Source organism: Bactrocera neohumeralis, chromosome 6, assembly GCF_024586455.1.
Source record: "Bactrocera neohumeralis isolate Rockhampton chromosome 6, APGP_CSIRO_Bneo_wtdbg2-racon-allhic-juicebox.fasta_v2, whole genome shotgun sequence".
In the NCBI taxonomy this organism is placed as follows: Eukaryota; Metazoa; Arthropoda; class Insecta; order Diptera; family Tephritidae; genus Bactrocera; species Bactrocera neohumeralis.
This window is the reverse complement of record NC_065923.1, coordinates 11,430,084-11,455,699: the sequence shown is the minus strand read 5'-3', so window position 1 is coordinate 11,455,699 and position 25,616 is coordinate 11,430,084. Positions and strand designations below refer to the sequence as shown.

At 39.0% G+C, this 25,616-nt stretch overlaps 1 protein-coding gene across 1 annotated transcript in view; it reads left to right on the top strand.

The window, feature by feature from the left end:
- Positions 1–523: 523 nt before the first annotated feature.
- Positions 524–25,616, top strand: part of LOC126763554 (L-lactate dehydrogenase-like) — a 176,512-nt gene continuing 151,419 nt past the window's right edge. The window contains exon 1 of the mRNA XM_050481170.1: positions 524–1,023. Within this exon, the coding sequence (XP_050337127.1) occupies positions 632–1,023 (392 nt within the window). The 5' untranslated portion in view covers positions 524–631. The remainder of the gene's footprint in view (positions 1,024–25,616) is intronic.

Below are 25,616 nucleotides of genomic sequence, written 5' to 3'. Positions count from 1 at the left end.
AATGGCTTTCTTCGACCAAAATTAGTTCCACGGGTTAAACCATTCATAAATAATTTTGCTTGGGAAAGCTTCTCGAACAGAACCGTGGAAGAGAGACGGAAGATGATTTATAAGCTTCTCCCACACGAAAGGATATTACATTCCGTAACCTTTTTTTTGCCGGTTCTGTAGTCCGCCATTAGAAATGAGGAGTCGGCTTTAGTATACCGTCCCATGATTTCGGGAATAAAATGGGTATGGTCGGATAGAGGAGACTCTCCAGAAAACAAAAAATGAAATGAGAAAGTTCAGTGACAAAAATTTGGGTAAAGACCATATACTGACAGCTAGGGATCGAGAAACTAGACACACAACATGGCAAACACTCATTTCACGAATTCCCACTGCAGCCACAAGAATTGTACTGAAGTAATCATCAAAACCTTTTACGAAAGTAATTATTTGTCAAAAATAAAATTGAAATGAAGCCAAATAATAAGTTGTCAATAAAAAAGTTTAAATTTTTTTAAAAATTCAAAGAAGATAAACAGACAGATGTGCAAAAGTTTATTAATACAAATCGTGCAATCGAAATTAAACGTTAAACCTTGTTAATAAAAATTCTAAGCGTTACTTATTTGGCATTAACGTTATGTTGTCTAAATTAAATTTTGTGAAATTCGCTATACGCGGTGTGTTTGCGTTGCGTTGTGCCTCCAGCAGACGCATTTGGTCACCGTCTCCGCTAAATCCGCCGTGCGAATGCAGCATACTGTCGCAGAAACGCCAGTATTCCCAGCGAATGTTCTATCACAATCCAGAGGCGCACGCAACCGGTGCCAAGCGACAGCAATATCTGTTGGAGCAACAGAAGACCACGAAATATCAGCCATTAAAATGTGCGTCTGGCGCTGCGTTAAGCAAACGCACAGCCATACCGTCAATGATAACCCACCAGCGGCATCTCGGCCGAATGCAGATCCTATTGAACGGGCCACGACCAGCCAGCGAGCTGGCATCCAGCAACAGCGTTGACATTTTAAGGTGATACATGCAAATAATTAATAGCATTATAAGATGCACTCACGAAATCGCGCGTGCAACATCTCGTGTCGATGTAATAATTCAGTATGACGATGACAACAGCAACGGCTACGGCCATAACGGGCAAGTGGCAGCAGGCGGCAGCCGGCAGACAACGTGTACAGCCGTCATTGCCGACACCAATGCGGCCAGCCCATCGCAATCGCACATTTACACCACACTACAGTACACTTCCTTTGTTGCCGCCTCGCTTCGGCTGTAATTTACGGCTGCAGCAAAAGTTGCAAGCGAAAATGTTGCGTTGCCGTCTGTTGCAATGTTGCATAATAAATGTTGCAATATGCAATGTGCACCATCGCCAAGCAGCAATACACAATTCGCACCGGCTGTGAGTGCCACATGTGTACATGTGTGTATGTGCGCTGACATAGCGTGGCCAGCGCGATGGCCAGTAGTCGTAGACACGGTTGTTATTGCCTTCACCTTTGCTGCTTCGCTGTCTTTTAGCTTATTATGTTGGTATTAACACATAAGTGCATATGTGTGTATGTGTGTAAGGTTGTTGCAACATGATTGCATAATTGTTGCTCTTTCGTAAACTTGCCTTCATGAGGAAGGCCGCTAGGAATGTTGCTCGAAAATTGTAAAAATTATTGTGAAAGGCAGACCCAGACTTACTTTCCGTTATATTTATGGAGAAGGGACTTAAGATTTAGGTTGAGCTTAGGAAACTCTTCACATTGTAGGACCATTATAAAATAAATCTGACTAAAATGGTTTTCTTTACTTTTTTCGTCTCTATTAGATTGACAGATGGACTTGAAAATAGTGGAACGGATCAAGCTTGAGGCCATTTTCGAAAAGCTGCCACAATGTTCTCCAAATCATAGGCCATCAAAATTCAATCACCAATTATCTATATCTGAGTTAGACCATTTTGATAATGTTTCGACTTAACAGTGTTATTAGATTTTAGTTTTTGAAATTGTTAATACCGTTAATCGTCATTATTTGTAATAAAAATACTTCATATGGTTTCTCATGAATATCTCAGCTCGTTTTATTTAGACCTCTTAATCTGAACTTTTAATTGTTTGAACTTCTCTTTGTCTTGCTCTTTCCCCGCTTTCACCGGCGGGCCCTGAATCGGATACCATTAAAGCTGAAGTGTTCTCTTCCATCTCGAGTAATATTATCCAATGAAGCGCGGGACTCGTACTTTAAAGACTATTGCAATATGGCTGCGGAGGTGTAGGAGAAATATATATTTTTGTGGTAGAAATATTAGAGTTTTACATCTCTTCTCTGCTCCAAGTACAAGTTTTTCTCAGAAGAACCTATCTCAGTGAATGACCCAAGAATTAAGATAAACTCAGTTTAATTTCCAGATCTAAATGTTCGAAATGGCACTCTAAGTAGGGGATGAAGGATGTTGTTTGAATTATAGGGGTAAACTTTAAGTTATACTTCATTTGTAACCCCGGTGTCGGTTTCCAAAACATTTTTAAATCTTTTTCGATATGCCCTTGAAAATAAGTTGATTTTCTGTTGTTCTGTCGTGAAATTGTAAAACCGAGTACCACGAGGTGTGTTCACAAAATTACGAGAATTTTCGAAAACAAAAAAAAAACATTCGTCTACATCAATGTTATCGCCTTCGAAATAGTCCCTATTAAGTATTTATGCCCACGCTTCTTCCTATCTTCGAAACACTTCTCAAACTCTATTTTTGGTATAACCTTTAGTTTTTTCAGCGACTTTCATACATGCATCTTGTAAAAAGAACGTTCTTTGAGGTTCTCTTTACTTTTAGAAATAGCGAAACGTCATTCGGGAAAAGCCTGCCGAATACGAAGGCTGAGACATCATTACAGTGTTACTTTTGGCCAATAATTCACGAACAAGCAAGGAAGTGTGAACTTTTAACGAACGAAAATCGCCTTAGTGACTGTTACAGACATTAATGCAATAAATACAGTAGAAAACAAGTAAGGAAGGGCTAAGTTCGGGTGCAACCGAACACTTTATACTCTTGCAATTCGCAAACAATCACAACCAGGGAAATGCCTTAAAGTGTAAAACGTCAACCAGAGGATCGGAATCGAAGCTCTTCTAACTCATACATTGACCGACATATTCGGAATATTTATTTCACGTAAAAGGAGAAAAGATCGCCAATGATCAACAGCGGTAAATAAATTTTGCGGGCTCTAGATCAAATCTAGATCGACTAGCTATAGTCGAACGTCACTTTCTCGAACTCTTCTCCTGTTATTTTGTGTACCCTTCATAAGTATATCAAATTTCGAAATCTTTGGGGGTGGGCGGGTTTCCCCGCCTGTTGACGATTCTCTGTGAGTACTGCTACAATGAGTTACAAATACTGATCAAACTTAGGAACACGAATAGGTTTTGACAGTATCAAAATAACGTACTAAAGTTATGGACTCGAAGTGGTCTGATTGAAAACCAAAAAATAATGTTTTAAATCTTTGAGATCCCCAGAAGGTATAGCATCGAATAAAAAGTATCTCTGCAATATCCTAAATAAAAATTATAAATATTATATCCAGAACTTAAAACATTTGAATTAAAATATTTGACTGTCAGATCTTAGTTTTTAACGGTTCATTCGACGCTTTCTTTTGGAACACCCTTTCTGCAACAATTTTTGCGCTTTCAACATATTTATTTAAATTTTTATAATGCGACATGCGCTACTTGCCAATTGTGTCTGCAACGCGAAGGCACGATACGAGACACTTGCCACATTGAAGACATGCCCAATTGACCGCTCTTCCGGCTGTGGCACTAACACAAAACCCACACACACACACACACACACACACAAAGTCTCGCACTTGTAGCGGCAGGCAAAGTGTCTTCGGTACATTCGTACACATTTCGGTAATTTCATTCAGAAATTCAACGTAGTTACATAATTCAGAAGGTGTTAATGCAAATTTCCAAATATGCTAATGAAGGTGTTGCCGACAACAACAACAACAACACGCCCAACAACAAGCCAGCTTACTTGGCGAGCAACACCATTAGCGTCAACACAACACGGCGAAAAGCCAAAAGTGGATAAAACAACAGCAACAACAATAACGATAGCAGCAAGAGTGCATGCCATTATGTGAAATAGTAAAACAGGACGTTAGGCTTAACGCTAAGATGCTACCGTGGGTCCACTGCTTACTCGCCGCCATACACGCCTCAACTTTGTAGTCGAATTATAGCGAGCGGCATGACTTAATGCGATTTAAAAGCAACGAGCTGCGCGACATGTGCATGCGTGGGGGTGTGTGGCGCGGCCAAATGATGTGCGCTTGTTTGTGCCGGCCGAACAGCGTATTCGTGATTTAGTACAACAGCGTGAAGGCAATAACAACAGCAAATGTAATGCAAATTTGAAGGGGAAAAATGGGAAATTGAAAAATTGAAATTTCTCAATGCAAATGCGGCTGTGTTGGTGCGTTTTGACCTCTCCTGACATTTTCGCCAATTATTTTTTACAAAGCGCACACACACTTGCACATACACACATGCATTTGATTTGATTTTCAATGGTATTTTGAATTTATATTGGAAATTAAACCCCTCTCCAACACGCCTTGCCACTCTAATGCTCTTTGGTTTGGCTTGTCACCTGATTGATTGGCAAGCTTTGCTAAAAATCTAAAAACGAAACGAAACACCACCGGAGGCAGGTAAGTGCCAGCAATTTGTTTTTATTTCGTATACATGTGTATGTGTTTCCATAAATGTGTACGCATTTTGCCAAAATTTATGTTCGCTTTTATTTTTTTGCTCCCGCCTGTATTTTTCACTTTGGCATTTACGACATATGTCAGCGGCGCTGTGATTTATTAACTCTCGCCAAACTTAGGCAATGACATTATTCGGACATTGACGGCATACCGACTGACAGAGCTTCCGACAAACGATTGCCTACACACACAGCCCAGCCAACGGTTGCCCGCCAAAATTACTCGCGTCGAAATTTTGGCCGCACCGCTATTATAGGATCCGGAAAAAAGCACAAACCTCATTATATTAGCGGCATCAATGCAACAGCATCAAGACGACATAATGTGCACCATGCACTATGCCAATGCGTCTTCCAGGCATTAATAAATTTTGTCATCAGAACGGGCAGCCATAAAGCAGCCACGACGCAAAAAATGTTTCGGAAACCGAACGAAATACGCATAATGAAATAACGTTGTTGGCAAGCATACATATTAACATGACTACAGTGGTGTGGAGTCGAAAATTTTGAGACAATTGTTAGAATGCTGCTAGTGAGAATATGAAAAAACCATATAATCACAAAAACTAAAAAATAAGAAAAAATATGTGAATCAATAGCTGACATATTTTTAAAATTTGAATACAGAAATTTTAATGATTGAATAAAATTTTTCGTGATGTGTGGTTTTGCCATCGAAAAGGGTTGCTTAACTTTGTATCTTAACTTTAAACAAAATTTTACCAAATATTATTTTTTCTGCTATCATATACCTGAATTTATTGCTCTTATCAACATCTGATCAAATTTGGCCCGGACTCACATAACATATTCAATTATTTTACTACAAATTTCGTGTGAAAATAGGTTCCAACCAATGCTTAAACCATAGCCTTGTTGTAAGCATTGATGGCCGCCAAATTTTGTTTTTTTGTTTTTTTCTCATTTTTGAAGCGTTTTGAAGCGCTATTTATGTTGCGAGGTCATATTCATAAATCCCACCTTGTCACCAGTAAGAAGGCTTTTGATATATGTAGCATGTTCAGCTATGTTGTCAAGCATCTCTTTTGGGATCGCCACCTAACGTGGTTTTCCCAAAAGATTGACAAGCTGCATAACCAAAACATTAACCAAAATCATTCCATAAGAAATATTAGGTACCTCTGTTGTATGTTATCTGTCTGATGTCAATGGGACGAGTGGACAAGCACTGTAATGGACAGAGATGGATGGACGTCTCGAGGAGGTTTTATCAATTCGGTTTGCGAGCGCAGTTTAAATGCACCAGTCCGAGTCAATATTGATCAGCTGGTATACATACGTTATTGAGTAAAATTTGAGTCATGTTTTGTAAAGACTACTCAAATATAATTCTAAACACAAATCGCTTCCCAGCGAAATATGCCGCTGAAAGAATGACAATTTTAATGAAAGTTGAATACCATTTCTCACAGTTTTGTTTTTTGGGAAACAAATAAACCTTTCGAAAATACGTAAAACACCACCTTTGGTATATATATTTTCTAAACCAACTGAATCATTGTATGGAAGTTAATATCTATGAGGTTTATATCTGCCTGCAAATGAGAGAACAAGCTTTTGAGGGTTGCAGGTTCGAAAGGACAGCGCGACAGTACATACTGCGAGTCAAGCTATACATTTTCAATAAAATTTGTCACCGGTTGTATAATATTAATCTTATTAACATTTATTCTTTTCGAAGAGAAACTTTTATTGTTGAACAAACGCAATTAAAAAATCAAAATTCTTTCATTTCCTTAAAGAAAAATTATTCACAATATTTCACTAACTAAACCCACTGTGTGTATTTCACTTCTTACATGCTATAATTGCTACATATAAACATAAATATATATACAACATAAATACATATGTATATGTGCTGCACTGATTTCTTGTTCTTTTGCGAACGCTTTCTCTCGCTTTAATAGCTTTTAAGAGTTAATGCATTTTCGAAAAAATATTGATATTTCAAGCAGTGCACTTTTTTCGAGCATTTTTTTTTGAATTTCTTCGGAAATTTGTCTTACAAAGCTGGAATAGTTGCTGGCTTATTTCTGTAGACTTTAGACTTGACGTAGCCCCACAAAAAATAGTCTAAAGGCGTTAAATCGCATGATCTTGGTGGCCAACTGCCCATGCATCCCGAAAAATGCACTGTTTGGTGTGGTTTGTACGCTGGTGGAATCAGTGGACCGTATTTTTTCAAGGATGCTGTTGGACTGAACTTGGTTGACATGTGGTTTCAACAAGATCTACATGCCACACAGCTCGCGATTCTATGGCCATTTTGAGGAAAACTTCAATTTTTTTAACGCCTTTAGACTATTTTTTTTTCAAGTTAAAATTATTTGCCCAAAATTGGACTTTCCGAATGGACCACCTAAGACGCAGCCGCGGTTTTTGCAAAAGTATGTATCTGTCGATGAGATTTTAATTAAATTCACCCGATATATGCACTGATTTCTTGTTCTTTTGCGAACGCTTTCTCTCGCTTTAATAGCTTTTTTTATTTTCTCGCATTCCGCCACTACCTTTTATTCTCGCATTCCGTTCATTGCCGCCAGCACGACTGATAGTTTTCGCGTCGCGTCGCGCACGAATCGCGACGTACGAATCGCATAAACATACATTTAAGTAGTTAATATTCATGAATTATTGACCAATTTGAGGTGGCTGTCTGTGTGGCTCTTGGCGAAGTTTACTGCGAAATTTTTTCTTATTAATTATCGCATTTCATTCGCCAACTGCCGGAAATGTTATTGCATGTCGGGGGCAGTGTCAAACTGTCAAGCGTGGACAGCTGACATTTTTACAAAAGTGTCATCGCCATCTTTGGCATGTCGATACGTTTATACGGGTTGGTTAACGGGCAGTATTAAATGTTTCTTTCTTTTTTGTTTTGAAGTCGAAATGTTGTACGTTTTTGGGGGAAATAAATTTAAATTTCAGGAATGAACTTTTTAATAGGTGAAAAATCAAAATTATACGGAAAATAAAGTGATTTATTTATCTTCGCAGAGTTTGACGATTGAGGTTATCTATTTGATAAGAGTTACGACATGACCTTACCAGTGCATTCGTAGGATTTTTACGAGCTTAACAATATCTATGTTGCTGTAGAGCTCATATAGTTCGTAGCTCCATCTTCTACGATATTCATCGATCACACGGACGGCTCCAAAGATCTTGCATGGAGCAGTTCGCACGAATGCTCCAAGTACTTTTTCAGTGCGCCATATGATAGGACATGTGTAATGAAAGATTTTCTTCTCAATTGCCTACCGATCCCAAAGTAATACCTGTCGGTATGAGCAATTCTGCACTTTATAGAATTAGTTTGCATGTCCCACAAATCAAATCAGCTAAGTATAGTCCTTCTAAAACCAATTCATACCATGTCAAAATGTGTGAAATAGAATAGCTAACCCAGAAATCCCTATGCAACGGTTCACCCACTAAATAAAGTAAGGTTTGGAAGAGTGTTATTTCACGTCTACTTCTTCTTCTTTACGCGGTTATAGCCGAAGAGATACCAAATGTACCCAGATCCTCTCCACCTGGTCTGTAATATGAAGTGGAGGTCTTCATTCCTCTGTTTCCCTCAGTGGGTAATGCGTCGAATACAATCAGAGCTGGACTGGTTTCTTCCATTCGGACGATATGACTTAGCCAACGTGGCCGCTGTCTCTTAATTCGCTGAGCTATATACATATGTCAAAAACCGCAAAAGGATTTGTAGACTTTGGTCTAATATTCGACTTCTTTCACAGTTAGCCTCACAAAAAGTGCTGTGCTTCTTTTAAATAAGCTAATAGACTCACTGTGGCGTCAGAGTTTTAACCTTCATGACGCTCTATTTGACCGATAACTTCGAAGCCACGCCTATATCTAATAGCACAAATGGAAAAATAACCAGTATTAGAACAAATCCGATCTTCTTTACTAAATACGCATTAAAAGCGCCGCGGTCTCGATTCTCAAACACAAACATGCAACTCAATTCATCCATCAGCCTCGCTAATTTACAAAAAACAAGTTCACCCGCCACCCAGCGAGTCTCGCCATGGACGCGACAAAATGATGCAATGTGACTAGTGAAGGCTATTAAGCGCCATGCTAGACTCACAGCTCCACTCGGGCTTATGTGGCCACCTCTTTAAGCCGCTTTGCGTCAGCTGTTCTATACGTGGCCCTTACCTCAGCGACTGGCGCAAATATCCACACGCTTGTTGCACGCTGCTGGAGTTAAGCAAATTTGGTAATTTGCATCAACAACAGCGACGAAATCTGCCGGAGTAATACTGGTAGCAACTGCAGTTGCTGGCAAATAAGAAGCCCAAAAATTTGCAAAAAAAAGAGCTCGAAGTGAGTGCAGCATCAAAACACAGCAAAATAGCAACAACAGCGTCTAAAACGGTTTGCAGGACAGAGCGGCGCGGAATGAGTGAGTGGCGAAGTGTGTGGCGGAGTGCGGCAGCAGGCGAACTGGCGATGTACTTTGCTAATTAGATGGCGTGAAATGTGGGTTAAAGCGCTTACGAAAGCAACAACAACAATAACTGCAACAATGCCCGCAGCATTAACGGCAAACACTGGTGTAATAGCACGAACACTCGCAGCTATGATGTTTCGTTGTAACAAAAACAACACAAAATTCAAACTAAAACAACAACAATTGGCAGCAACAATAACACTGGCACGTAATGCACTTTGGCAAGTAATTAATTAAGACAAGAATGAAAACGTGCCAAAAACGCAAAACTTGCGACAAAAGCGCGAACACCAGTCACACAATCACAACAAAAGCAACAGCGGCAACACCAGCCGTAATGCCAAGCAAACATTGTTGCTTACAAATTTACAACAACAACAGGCGACGGTCTAAAGCGCCAGCCAGCCTGCTGTTGGTGAGTGTGAAAGGTTAAAATCAAGGCGCTGTCGCATGCCACAAGCTGCGCCAAGGTGGCTGTGGCAAGCAAGTCAACGCACACACTCAAACACACGCACATGCGCCGTACGCCGTACGCTGTATGCCTGTGTATGGTGTTAGCTGTCAACGCTCGGTTTAATCTAGTTAATTACCGTTGTGACAGCAATAAACAACAACAATAACAAAAATGTATTATCCCAACTTTAATAAGCGGCAAGCAGCTGTTGCATGCGGTAAGTGCGCGCCACTGCCACAACTGGCACCAGCGCTAACTAACTGCGCCGCGCTGTACAGCACACACTTGCGTTGCCACACTTCGCCTCAATAAATGCGATAAAATTGAATGAAAAGCGAAATTAATTACACTTCAAAAATGCAACGCTGCTAATTAAGTAGCTGCTACTACGCAGCACTTGCCACAATTTTGCAGGCAGCAGGCGCCAGGCTAATTGTGAGATGCCTAGTTGCCACAAATGCTTCAACAATGAAGTAGCAGCAGCGCGTTTGCAGCAGGCACGTGCATATGTGTGTGTCTGTGTGTGAAACAAATGCGCACGCTTCACCGCTGTTGTTATTGTTATTGAATAAAAACACATATGCGCGCGTGGACCACCCATGTTGCCACAGCCACCACGGCCAAACAAATTGGTACGAAAACAGTAACAGCTCACTCACACATAATTCCAAAGAGATTTTATTAATTTTTCTGTCTCCACGCTTTTTGTGGTCTCCATTATTCTATTGCGCGCGTGTGATACTAAATTCGATTTGGTGGCATGTGTATATGTACCTGCTGTGGCAACCACAACAAATGCTGCGTTCTACCTCCAACTTTATTTTTCCGCTTTTTATTTTGGTTCTAACGTCAACAGCGCCATGCTTAAATCAAACAAAACAGGCCGCAACGACTTGTTGCCACATGCTTTTAATCGTGTAGCTGTATGTGTGGCATGGCCATTCATACGCTGTAGCGCCATGTTCCACACATGTGTGTGTGCGCGTATTTTATTAAATGTTACCGTTTGTGTGCGGCATTAATTTGTTGATGGACCCATCATTTGATTGGACCACCCAAAGCGTTGCGTTGCCTTAACAATCGCTGCAGCGGTGTTGCTTTCCCGATAATACCTTTTATATACATATACATACATACATACATATTTTCCAATAGATATATTTGTCGGTGTTTATAGGGCGTATCTGTCGTGGGTGTGTGCATTTCAGGTTATTTATAGCACAAAGAACTTGCGGGAAGTATCGATTTGTGCCGGCTTTTGAAGTATATTTGTAGGCGTTTAGCACGTTCTAAGTTATTATAAAGGGAGTTTTGTGACGATAAACAATTTTTAATGCAATAAAAGTGTCATTTAGCGAATAGAATTTATTTTACGACATCCTTTCATCTGTAAGCGGGTGATTACTTCAATAAAAATTCAAACAGCTCGAGGAAACGATAATTATAAGTGATAATTTTAATTCTAACGAAGTATATAAATTTATCGATATATATATGATTATTTACTATTACTATTTACTCGATTTTATGTGACGTTAAATGAAGTATGCTCGGAAAAATATTTCAACGTATTTTTATTAAGGGGTTATATCCACTTGTGATTTAAAAAAAAAAAAAAATCGATTTTTTTCATTTTTTGAATGTACATATATTCAAGAATATTCTCTGAAAATTTCAAATCGATCCGACAATTAGTTTCGGAGATATGAGCGTTCGAAAGCAGCCGTTCCCGAAACTTTAAACGCGTTTATCTCAAAACCGTGTTTTCCGAGTCGCTCAGGAAAATTTCTCCGAAACCGCTAAACCGATCGGTTTGAAATTTTCACACGACGTACTCAGATATATTTTTCAGGTAATTATCGAAGGAAAAAGGTTTTGGACAATAATTTCGATTTTTTATTCATTTTGTCAAAAATCAAAATTTTGACCAGACCTTCGATCATTACCTGTATTTATTTAACACAAAACTAAATATTTTTGTTTTTTGGTGTTCGGATAATTTGGACCAGAGATATCTTGCTCACCGCCAAGCACTTGTTTTGACGTCTCTCCGCAGATCATCTACAGGAGCTAAGGGATCCAATATTTTTTTAAATAAACCACTGATTGTTAAAGTACTTTAAATTCTGCTTAAGTACATTTTTTCCATTAATGTATAAAATAAAATGCCTTTTTCGAAAAAATTCACAAAAAAACGCGTTTTTTCTGCCTTGCAAGTGGATATAACCCATTAAGATATCGCAGTCATTGACCGAGATATTCGGCATTATAACAAAGATGCCAGGTTTGGTGTAAGAACTGGATGCGCTGGATGCGTAAGAGTCTCCCAACCAGGCTCTTGGAGCTTCTGGTGAGACCATACTATCGTAGTGTATGTTGTGGCTTTGTCTTGATGAAACACAATTTTTTCTCCTATTGGTCAAAGCTGCCGCTTTTTAGTGATTACTTTCTTTAGACGATCCAATTATTGACAGTACAGATCCAAATCAAAATTTGGAGAGCTGCTCCTCTCTTAGTTGATAATTTTCTGCCGATCGCACAAAACATTGCTGTGTATTTTGTCGTTCCTGACATTCAATACAGACTTGGCCATCGTTTACGCCAGCTTAACGCTTTCGATCACCACTGTTTTTGCTTGATGTCATTGTAAGGGACTCACTTTTTTACACCACTAAACTTTCGCTTTAAAAATGGAACGATTATGTTGCGTTTTAGCTGAGATTTTCCGACGAAAGCTCGGTGTAAGAGATTTTTTGCGTTAGTTCTTGTAGCGCTCATACCTCGAGCAAATTTTTGTATCCAGTCTTATTTAAATAGTTCCAAATAATCTTTTGTGCAAATTTTAGCACCTGGACAACGGAAACTGGGCTTACATAACGGTTAGCCTTGACCACCTTTATTTTAGCGATATCGGCGGCATTTGGACATCCAGAACGTAGTGCATATCATCATCATGTCATATTAAAATTAGCGGAACGGAATTTTTCCAGTCCTCGAAACTCTTTCCATTAGTAATTTTTGGGATGGCTTTCAACGGGTTTCACAGCGCGGCAATTTCAGTTTGGGAAACAACAAACATTTACACAAAGCCAAATCGGTTGAATAGGGTGGCTGATCGATGGTACTCATTGCATTTTTGGCTTTAAATTCAGTCACAATAGTGACGCGATGCGATGGTGCTATAACATCATGTAAAATCCTTGAATTGTTCTTCCACAATTCCGGCCGTTTTCAACGGAAGATCTCACGCAAATACAGCCAAATAGAACTCGTTATTGACCGTCTGTCCCTCCAGAACAAATAGAAATTGAAGAAGTTGAATGTGTTCCCGAACAAGGCAAGTCTTCAACAATCTCTTGACTGTATTTGAAGGCTTTGTACCACTCGTAGGCTTGTGTTTTTGACAAAACTTAATCACCGTAAGCCTTTTCCAACATTTGCAACGATTCTGCAAACGAAATTTGGTTAATTTAATTACAATATTGATTTGTTTTGTTTGTTTTGTCACAATGCATAACCATGTATAAGGTATACAACCCGAGGTACTGATAACTACGGCGAAAATAATTGATTTATTTTTAATAGACCATATTTAGTATAATTAAATCGGATTGGAATTTCTAAAATCTATAAATTATGTTTGTGTCGTTAACGAAAGTTTAGATCCAATTATTTAAATGTTTGGCAATTGGCTATTATCCGACGCGATTGGTTTCAGGCCGACCAATACTTTCAGTACATAGTCAGCCATATGAACTGAGGTTCTCATATTTATTGCTTACCGTTCCAAGCAGGGCTAGAACATCAAAATACTGGTATTTGTCGGATAAAGTATAGTTCTATTCCGGTAGAACCGGCTGTTATTCTTGGTTGAGTGTCCATTTATCCAGAATAGAACTTGACGTACCAAGTATATGTCAGGCATATAAAGAGTTACTGCAGGACACTAACCACCTATTTGCAAAGCCCGCCAAACACACTCACTTAAAAACCCTTTTCCGATGGTTCGACCCCTTTGAAACAGCCTTTAAATGTGCAATAATTGAAGCTCGATTTGTTTGCTGCAAAGGGAGGCTCTAAGAAGAAATTTGTCAGCTGTGTTCAGATTACTTTACAAAATTTGAATATTTCTTTAAGAAAATTTGTTTTCCAAATTTCTTTTGAATAAAAATTTAATACCATATCTATTAGCTGAACTCCATCTTAGCAATTCTTGGCGCATCTTCTTGATACAACAAATTTACACACACTTGTTGCAAAGATGCTTGCAATTGCACCAACTACTCCACCTTCTTTGAGTGTGCGGTAACACCCCGAAGGCGGCTGGCTATTGCAGTGGCTATGCTGCCACAACCACAACCATAACACCGATCGCCCCACCCGCCAGCCATCTCAAACAAATCCGCCACGTCCGCCACCGCATCATAAACGCTGCACGTAAATTATGGTCAGCTATTGGCATTCAATATTAATTGCATTAGTTCCTGCGCATTCCGGGGCTGGGCAGGTTGCTCAGTTGCTCAGCAGCTCACTTGCGCAGATATGCCGTTGTTTGGTTATTTGGCTAGGTGGTTAGGCGGCTAAGTTGCTTGGCAACAATAAGCACAGCAGCGCCAACACCGACAACACCACCACCACCACCACACCGCTTGCGACACTGCAGATTGCTCCGGGCGTTCTAAGGAAAGGCGAGGTGTGTAAATCACGGTGTAACATTTGAATACAATACACCTGCATATATACATATACACGTATGTAGATTTGTGCGTGCAGCAGATGCACTTGCACTCGCTTACCAAAAGTTCCTCGCCAAGAATATCTGGTATTAGAGACATGTTGTGCTCGAAGATCCGGCAAAGCTGCCACTGTCTTTACAAGGCTGGTTTGAAGCTTACATATGTACATACATTCATCATACATATGTTTATGTGCCATGCATGCATTGTAATTGTAATCAGTTGTGGCACATTCTTGCTAGTCAAGATAACGGTGCTGGCGATGAGCAGCGATAATTATTGATTGGTTTCATTGATATTCACTGCCCGATAGGCAATTGCAATGTGTAACTCTCTATGTATACATACTATGTGCAACATGTTACATGGTGGCATGGCAATAAATAGCTACCGCTCGCTCACCCATCAGCTATGTGGAGCATGAGGGCGTGTCTACTTGATTTCATGTAGAACGAAATTTAATTACAAGCGGAAAAACAATTTACTTATTATGGAGCTGACGCCGCTCTACATTCTCTACAGTAGCGGTTGAGGGATGAAGGTAATGGATTTTCTCGGCGCGAACGTACACGCATACATATATGTGTTTAAAGTCCGTGTAATGTGCACGTGTAGCAAAGGTCTGGTGAAATATCATTTGTGCTTTAATTGAAATTTATTTAAGTTTGCCAAGGGTGTATTTATGTTGACGTCAGAGTTTGTAAATATACTACATATTTGAATGATTTGTTGTAGGTGGAACTCATTATTGGATAATTGAATTGTCTTTGCCATGTGAAAGGCATATTCACGTATATATCTACAAACAAAATATGATTTTGATGACTTAAGGTAGAATTTTAGTCTAGAAATAAAATAATCGATTTTTTCTTTTATTTTCAAAGTCTAACTATTCTATGCCTATAAGAAGATATTTCAAATATCAAATTTTTTCAGAGATATAGATGCCTTACTCACCCGGCATCCAAACTGGTTCTACCGGAACTGAAACTTTCAACGTATTTTCTTTTAATCCACGATTTCTTAAAATTTAACTGGACGGATCAAACATAAATTTTTAGAGAGGCTGTTTAATAGACTTTTCTACGTCTAAAACTAACCCTATACACCAATTTTAATTTTGACTACTTTTAAAAAATTCGAAACAGGCAAAAAAGTGATGTAAATATTTTATTTTATTTTTCGTAAAAAAATGTCCTTCAAACTTGTTTTTAGTTCCTAGATTAATAATAGTTTTTCATTTTTGGTTTCAGATTACTGGAAGGGTTGAAATCGTGGGTCTTATCACTTGCTAGACCCTTCACTTTATCCACTGCTTATTTTTGAAATTTTAATATTTGGTAGTCGAAAAAGTCTTTTCGTATTTCGAATCAAACTTCAACTTATTATTTTTATATTTATACTAATAAATAAATAAACAAATATATACCGTTTTGGTCGACCACTTTTTGCCATTTTTCCGCTAGAGACATTATTCCATGAGTGTAAGTCAAAATTTCGAAATTTCCAGAACGGAAGCGAGCGAACCATTGTTGTGCTACACTAACTGATATAGCATCGTCTCCGCAAACTTCACAAATGTGGCTCGCGTGGCATTCTTCCTTCTTTTATACAAAAATTTCGAAATATAGCGAATTTCTCAATTATTTTCACTCATTTTTGAACAGCTTTTTTCAACTTCCCTGAATTGAATTTTATGGTTAAATGAAGCTTAAAATCTCACATTTCGATCACTATACGGTATGACACAATTGGTAGATCTGGAGATATACGACTGCAACGACATCTATTGACAAGATACGAAAAGACTTTTTCGACTACCCAATATATTTTTATTATTTGATTTATTCCTGTACTCTAGAGATATTAATAAATAATTTATATAAAATAGATAGTCAAAATATTAAATGCCTCGTTTTGCTAGTCTTCAAACTTTTTTTCATTAACATTTTATGAAATTTATGCCTCTAGACTTAAATACCCTCTTAAATGCATTTTATAAAATCAATTTCAAGGCCAAAAACATATACGTATATCAGTATAAATGTCTTGGGCCGAAAACTCTACATATATTTCTATAAGTAACTTCGCAAAAACAAAAAAAAACGAAAAATTATCAATTATGGAATTAAAGAAGCATTCGTACATTTAGTTCAAATTTGATTATAAATTTTTTTATTGTAGAAATAGAATAGAACTCGACCACTACTGTTGTTTCAGACCCTTTGAAGAAACATTAATAATAATGACTACAATCTGACCACATTTGACTCGAACTGGTCCATTTAAAATTTATTTTTCTTTTTGTGTTTCCAATTACATTGATTACAAGTATTTGACAAAGCAATGAATAAAAGTCGTGAAATCATCGAAAACTTGCGTCATGCCTTTGTATTGTAGATAATTTCAAAAAAGTTAAAGAAATATCATTAGAGATATAAGAGAGAATCTCAACATCTGTTATGGATCAACTCGAAACGTTTTGGTTAATGTTTTGTCGTACAAAAATACCTGAATCTTTTGCAAAAACGACATCGAGTAGAGAACGCAAATGAAATGCTTAACAACGTAACTAAGGACTCCACATTCACCATATACATCATTACTGCTGACGAGACGTGAGCTTATGAATATGCGTCTAAACTATACAACAGTCTACTGAATGGCGCTTGAAAAATATGCCAATACCGAAGAAACCAAAACTGGTTTAAAGGTCATTCCAGCCGAGGCTTATAACAGTGTATAAAAACTGGTTTTAGCGTGGGCACGCTTGTATTGACTCAGGATCCTATTTAAAATGGAATAATAGAGATTTTCATTAGATATGTGAGTCCGGATCAAATTTGATCAAAAACTTGTTATTTGATAGTAGCAGGTTAAAAAAGCTAGTTTGAATGATTTCGTTGGGTATTTGTGGACATTTTAGAGATAAAAATTACCATAATAATGCATTTGACAAATTCGAATAAAATATTTGAAATTTTGACTGGAGATTTTTATTTTGAAAATTTGGTTTTTTCGATATTAAAAAAAGAAAAATAAATGCTTTAAATAAACAATAGATAATAAAAAGTTTTCAATAGGTTTTGACGGGTTTCAGAATTTCATGTTTTTTTCTCATTCAAAATTTATTTACCCCGAATATATTATGAAATTTATGCTTCTAGAAATATATTCTGGAAAAATAATTTTTTTTTGTCATGCCGAGTTTGATTTGATAAGATGATAAAACTGTTATATTTTTATTGTTTTGTTTCATATTTTCTACTGTTTAAAGCAATTTTTGCAATAAGTCGGATAAATCCAAAACTAACATTTCAAATTCAACAATCTGCATTTTCGTCGACATTTTTTCCATTTATAAATTAGATGAGATAAAGAAAAAAGAAATCATAAGTAGTTCAATTTAACAGCGCATGAACTTCATATTTTGTTTGAGCGAGTACTCGGTCATCAGTTGCGATGTGTACGAACTCTTATCTCCTTACTTGAATCCGATTTACGTCTTTATACTTCCAACAAATCTCAACAAACAACTTTACTTCCGAAATAAAATTTAAATCAAAAACAAACTTTGTGACAAATCTACGATCTATACGCTTTAGTCTTGCAACAAATAATGTACAAACATACATATCTATATATTTACCGATAAACATACCCCCAATAAAAGTAATAAAATAATACCTGCAGATTTGTTAGTATTTATCGACTACTATTCTGTTGGCTGTGCAAATGTTGCCACATCTAAATAATAAAATGCTTTCGAAACATTTTATTGACCAACATATGTATTTGTTGCAAATATTTCCAGCCATAACACATATCGTTAACCTTATTGACTTTTTACCACACATCCTGGCGACCACACAGTAAAATATCGTATTTAGTTGAATTTTTTGCTTTCAATCGACAACCGTAAACCACAAAAATCGACCACACTCACTAAACTTGATGACGTGTAAGTAAATATTCATTGCACTAGTGCTTTACAAAACCATGCAAGCAATCAAATATACGTACCTCACATACACATATATGTACACATATGTAGCACAGAGCTTTCCGACGCCTGTTGACAGTTCAAATTATTGAAGCTGCAGCCACGAGCAGCGCCTGAATAGTGTGCAGTCGTCAACCACAGCCCAATTTTCCACCCGGTAACTGCCTTTCACTGCTCAACGCTTCGCTCCCTATAGCACTAAGTCGGGTACTGAACAGTGGAGCTTTCATGCAGTCAAGCTTTTTGGCACTTTGCATTGTTTCTCGCCACAATTTCACGCTAAGTGTGTCATATTGTTGTCATAACGCATACATGTTTTTGTTGTTTTTGGCACAGTTAGCTTTGGCAGTCGCGTTGGGTTTAACTACGGCTATTTCAACTAGAATGTTGCTGACGGCCCAAACCCCCTTCGTCAGCCTCTGGCGGTTTATTATGTCTGTGTCATTGGCTTTATTGTTGCAGCAAATCCAGCGTTGATGGCTGCTGCCGGGAGTGGTTTTGGTTGTTGGGATGACTTTGTCATTTTTCCTGCTCCAACGTGGAAAACACGTGTTCAATTTGTTGCGCCGTGCCGCCGGCGAAATCACATGCAGTAGTTTCCCCAAACAAGAAAACTTTTGTGTTTCCATTACGTCTTTTACAACAGTCATGACCCCAATGGAAGTAAACAAAGTATGCGGTGGAAATATATAAAATCTGAACCATATCCGTATAGTTAAGAGCTAAACTAATACCCAAGTCAAGAGGTCACATTTGGACACTGAGGTGTTCTTTGTTGTGCTCATCTTATCGAGATAGTCTAAGCTTCAGCGATTGGAGGCTTTTTCGATTCCAACTAGTCGTTAGAATAGCAGTGGGTAAGAGAAGACGTATGTTATGAGATTGATTCTACTTCGCTGTCATCCAGATAACATCCAAAATTCATATAATAGAGGAGATCAACAGGAGCAGAAAGACCTTGAGCTCAGAAAAAAGCCCAGTTCTCGATAAACTCACACGATGTGTAGTCTTTGAAAATTGATCGCTTGAAAGAGGTAAGCCCAACCAGAAGGTTCTTGCGGATTGTAAACTTAAACGATTTCAAGTAGTAAACCGCCAGTGATCAGCGAAACATCGAACCGTTCCTAATCTGAATATTTTCCTAGCACGCGCATTGGCATCACAGTACCTGTGATTTCTGGACTCACCACGAGTGGCAGGGAGCAATTTAATATAAGGTGAAGCGCTTCTAAACGGGTCTCGAGAGGGATATGGTAACACGGATATTTGAGTTAAAAATCAAAGGGTACAGTAGGCTACAGTGCGAACTACTAGATGATCTGGACAAGAATAGATCTATTGATGAACTAAAAATTTCAAGGACCCATATATAGTCGGGCTCCGGATCAGCCATATATTTTACAGGCAATTTCTATATTTTTGACAGTTTTTGTTAAAAATTTGCTTTTTGCCAGAAGTTAATTCTCTAAACTCGAATATATGTATTCACATTAATCACGATAGAAGCGTGGTCCACAATATTGCATAAATCTGGCACTGTTACCATTTCCAGGCCATTTCATTTGCCATCTACATTTACTCCATTTACATACCTTTAAGTACGTAAACATATATAATATGCAAAAACGAATAAAAGTCATCTCTGAATTCGTTGAATACGCGAACTTGACATAGCTTTTTCATTCACTTATTGGATTAACCCGCTGTTAAAGGATTTGCATTTAATCATTGTGCCCTTCTAATGTAAACACGTCGACATGGCGCTCCTAGCTGACTTTCGCAGCGGAGCCCACCATCTCCAGCCGGCCAGCCTGGTTGCTTGTCTAACTGCCTACTCAACCATTTGCTGATTAATCGCTTGAGCGTGTTTAAAAAATTAAAAATTTCAACGAATTTGAAAGTCAATTAATCATCATTGTGTGCGCACAAGGCGGCGGCGGCATCGGCATCGGTACAAGTGGACGCCACAAACACGGCCGCAAGGAAAGTCGGCTGACAGGCCTCCACTCTGCGATTCAAAAGCAGCCGGCTATAGAGCCAAACAGCAGCCGGACAATGTTTTCAAAATTGGTAGCTGTTACACCGAAGATGTCTATGGCTGTAGGCTGTAGGAGTATACGTAGGTATATACGTGATGGAAGCCTTTATATGCCCTCTCTGACCAATACTGAATGCGAAACCCGTAGAGTTGATGAGGAGTATGGCAAAGTGTTGGCCGCGACATGCTGACCAATCATGCGGCAGTGGCGCACAGTTAGAAAGGATTCTTCTGATCACAGACCTTTACACTGAGAAGAAATTATGTGGTTTTGTATGAATTTGGCATTTAGAGATTTTCTGTTGCTTATTGCATGCGTTTAAAGTTTTAATGATACAAATAGTATTTCGGTACAGCAATTGCACCCTGAACATTAAAGTCAGTGCTTACATTTTCTCATAAAAATGTTTTGATAATGAAGCTTATCGCTTTCGTTATCTTTGTAGGACCGATCGTTCTTGTCAGCTTTAATCTATCGTGGTGAATGCGATTTCATCTTCATTTTCCTTTACTAGCTAAACACAGGCGACTCACAGAGTTTTCATATAAACAACACCGCAGCTTTTTGGGAGCTTTTTCCTGTAGGCTTTCCGAAAAGTCCTCAAAGATCGTTGTAAATACGTTTTCTGAACCAATTTAATCTTTTATTTCTCAAACTCAACTCAAACCTCTCTGGGCAACTTTGCAGGGATACCTCGACATTTTCCATATTTCACCACACAAGTATCACAATATATCAATTCAAAACTGGAAAGCGTCTAACATCTTTCCTCCATGCATTTTGTTTATATACTGTTGGTCGAACTTTAGGGTTGTCTGTCATCCGGACAGCTGTCTTCAAAAGATTTCAATATCTTCCACATCAATAATCATTTCTCTATTTCTCATTCCTTAAGGCTGCGGGTACAAAGGTGAATATCTAAATCTTCATAAGAAATAACAGAAAAGCAGTCTTAAAGCTTCGTATAGTTCCGAGAGCTCGGTCTATAATAGACGCATACAGTCAACTAGGTATATAAAGGGTTTGTCCGAAAAGTAATAGGACTAAGTCGATCGGCCTTTTCAAGCAAGGAAACAAAAAGTCCAGGGGGCCACATCTGAGCTGTAGGGCGGCTGCGGAAGCATCGAGATGACGGCCTTGGTAAGGTAGCTGTGAGCCGGGGCGTTGTCGTGGTGCAACTTCCAATCGGCTGCGATGTCTTGTCATACCCGATTGACCATTCGTCTGAGTCTCTTGAGTACTACCACTTGGTGTTGACGGTTTGTCCAGGAGAAACAAATTCATGGTGGACAATGCCTTTGATGTCAAAAAAGGCAATAATCTTCACGGTCTTTATCAGCGACCTCTTCCCGGCCGTTCAAAAGGGCTTGGTGGCACCGAAACTCACCTTTTCTTGCTAAAGTAACATCTTGGTAAGCCTGCTTGATCATATCAAACGTCTCTGTCTTTACCGAGTTTAACACAGAATTTAATCGCGTACCTCGGCTACTCACCACTCACAGAAACATGTAGCGGGAAAATTACTCTCCAGGTGCTCGGAGACAACTGACCAGCCGCTCCTTCGTCAGCTAGGGAGCCCTCTACCGAATGCAGTCGAGGCGGAAGAAAATCAGTTCTATTACTTTCCGGACAAACCATGTATTAGTTAACTCAAATATTTTTTGGTGCTCTTTCGAATGCGCCACCAAATTTTCGCAGTGTTCGCAATTGCAACCACGCAACAGTAGTGTCTCGTGCAACAATGTGTCGATTCCGAGTCGACGGAAAGACACGTTCGCGCGCTTCTTACGCCAACTCTTTGCTTTGTAACATTTGCGTTTTGTTGTTGTTGCTGCTGCTACAATTTTGATGCCTTCAAATATATTTTTCTTTCACTTGGAACATTTTTCCGCCAAAGATGCGGCAGATCGCCGAAGTCAATGCCAACGGCGAATGGCAGCAGCAGCAACCGCAGCGTCGGCGCACCAGGAGGTGAAAGGAGCAAACGCCATTGCCATAATGATAAATGAAATGCACGCCTAAGACGCTGTGCGAACAACAATATTCGGAAGCGCTTTTCGCGATATGAAATGTCCATTGGGCAGATAAAGCGAATTAAGTGCATGTCAGGCTTTATTTGAATTTGGTGTTAATTGATGGCGATTAAGGCTGAGCGGCAATGATGGGCGATGCGCACAGATATGCGATACACACCCCACACACACACATATATGTATATATATTGATGTATATATGTGCAGTTATATTCGCGTGCATAATCCAAATTGGCGCGCGTATAATTTAAGAATTTCATTCGAAAATTTCTTTAATCAGCGAATTTATGAGCGTAGCGGCCGTAAAGCAAATGAAGAAATCGTCGAGCATGTGATATTAAGCAATTTTCATAACTCATAAAGGCATCGACTGAAATGAAATGAAACAACACCCAGCCCAGTCATACCTTCATGCATTCGCATATCAACTTAATATTTGCAAGTGTGTATGTGTGTGTGTATGTGGTGTGCTTTGGTATGGAAGTGCCATCATTTCTTTGGCGCATTTTGCAAATGCCGCGCAAATAATCACGCTCTGCAAGTGGTTGGCTGTGACTTCGTTCCAGCGTCCAAGTGAGGCAGAAAGACCGATAAAACCACTGCCGTTAGCGGAGCGGACCAATCAGCGCAGGGGAGGAGAGGCGTTGAGGGTCCAAAGCAGTATAAGCCGACACGTTCTTCGTTCTTCTTCGAACCGCTTGGACGGTTAGCTGCTGATTATTGGTATGCCGTTTCCTTCATTGCGTGTTGTTGTTGCTGTGTGGCACAGGCATTGGCATTGGCATTGTAGTGGCAGCATCGGCATCTTGCTTGAGTTATTAAAGCGCTTTTATGCGAGATCTCAATGAAGTGTGAAACGCATTCGCGAAGGATTTATAAATAATAAAAGAGAATTAAACCGAATGGAATGAAATGAAATGAAATGAACTGCACTGAAATGGAAGAGAAACCGAAATGAAATACAAAGAAATAACGAGTGCGTGCAAATACAAGAGTGATCACATGCGTACACACGCTAAAGAGATGAGTGTGTGTGTTTGTATTTGTATTTTTACTGTTTAGCGAAGTTGTCTTTTTCTAAATTTGATTATGCCAATGTGTATTTGCAGGTGGCTTACTCCAAGGGTAGATCAAAATTTATCATCTAGAAGAATCAACGTGTCGATGGTGGCACAAAATTGCTAGGAGACTTGTTGGAATCAATTCTAGAAACCATGTAACACTAGTCAGAGGCGAATCTTAGTGAAACAACTTGCAAGAGATTCGACGAAACCTATTATTCTTCTTCTTAATTGGCGTAGACACCGCTTACGCGATTATAGCCGAGTTAACAACAGCGTGCCAGTCGACTCTTCTTTTCGCTATGTGGCGCCAATTGGATATTCCCAGCGAAGCCAGGTCCTTCTCCACTTGGTCCTTCCAACGGAGTGGAGGTCTTCCTCTGCTTACCCCGGCGGGCGTCGAATACTTTCAGAGCTGGAGTGTTTTCGTCCATCCGGACAACATGACCTAGCCAGCGTAGCCGCTGTCTTTTAATTCGCTGAACTAAGTCAATGTCGTCGTATATCTCGTACAGCTTATCGTTCCATCGAATGCGATATTCGCCGTGGCCAATGCGCAGAGGACCATAAATCTTTCGCAGAACTTTTCACTCGAAAACTCGTAACGTCGACTCATCGGTTGCTGTCATCGTCCAAGCCTCTGCACCATATAGCAGGACGGGAATTATGGACGACCTATAGAGTTTGGCTTTTGTTCGTCGAGAGAGGATTTTACTTTTCAATTGCCTACTCAGTCCGAGGTAGCACCTGTTGGCAAGAGCAATCCTGCGTTGAAAACCTATTATTAGTACTAAGAAATGATTTTTGGATATGCGATTTCAACGATCTGTTCGCCCGTATGTTTTACTCACAATTCGGCTTTGTTCATTTTCTCATCCAAGTAATGATAGAAATTATATGACAGACGGAAATGTGGCTTGGTTCTAGGACACTAGGTTTGGCAACCCATACATTTAGGTCAAATGTATATATCTGAAAGTACTTCCCATTTTTGAATCGATTTCTCATTACGCCCTCTCTTACCACAACAAATAGCTTAAGTCGTTATTGATGGATATCCGTGATTCCGGTTGCCCTTTACTATATATGTATGTCAATATATTAGATATCTAAGTTAATTTTAGAGCTCATGGTTTCTTTAATATAGGCATTTAGGTGATTTCGTACTAGAAAAGAATAAAATAGCTCTTCTGTGTATCATAGACCCCAGGTGCCCAATATAATAATTTCCGCTTTTGTGGTAGAGAATCATATGGGTCAGTTACCTTAGTTAGGTAGTTTGGTGGTTGGCTTTCGTGGTAGGAAAGCTGGTGATCGATCATACTTGAAAAGCGTCGAATTTTAGTCCTTTGTGATTGCCAGAAACTCCTAAAATGGATCGCCAGACCCTCATAGATCGATGAAGCGTTTTGAGTTTTCCCTAAATTCGTTAAAGCGGTTTATATCAATCTCAATCAATTCGCTGGTTCGCCGAAGTTGAAAGTCGAACGAAATATTTCAAGTTCAAAGTAGAGAAGAAATAAACAACTTGATTTCACTCCGCCTGCATTCCTTCAGCTTTGGCAAAAAGCGTCCAACAAAATATTTATTAGGACCGCTTGAGAGCTTAATCGACAGTGCCCAGTCAGGGCATCAACAATTGTGGCGAGATTGACTTTGTCAAAAGCAAGTAGTTCAGACAACCGCTTACGGTTCACTCTGAGGCAGAAGGATCTCGCAGCCGCTCAAGTTTTGGCTTTTAAACAGCGTTTACCGAGCTCACAGGGGGTCCATATGTCCAGCACAAGAACGAAAAGTACAACGCCGTACCGACTGAATCTCAATTGAATAATATTGGGGTAAAGCTGCTCTCTATATATATGTAGGTCAGTGATCTTAATAAACTTTTTTATGTGGTTTGTTATTAATTGTATTGATGTCGGTCTATAACTTTATCGGACGTAGTAAAGATTGTATGGTGGAGTTTACAGTTACGCCCTTATTTCTCTTACATATAC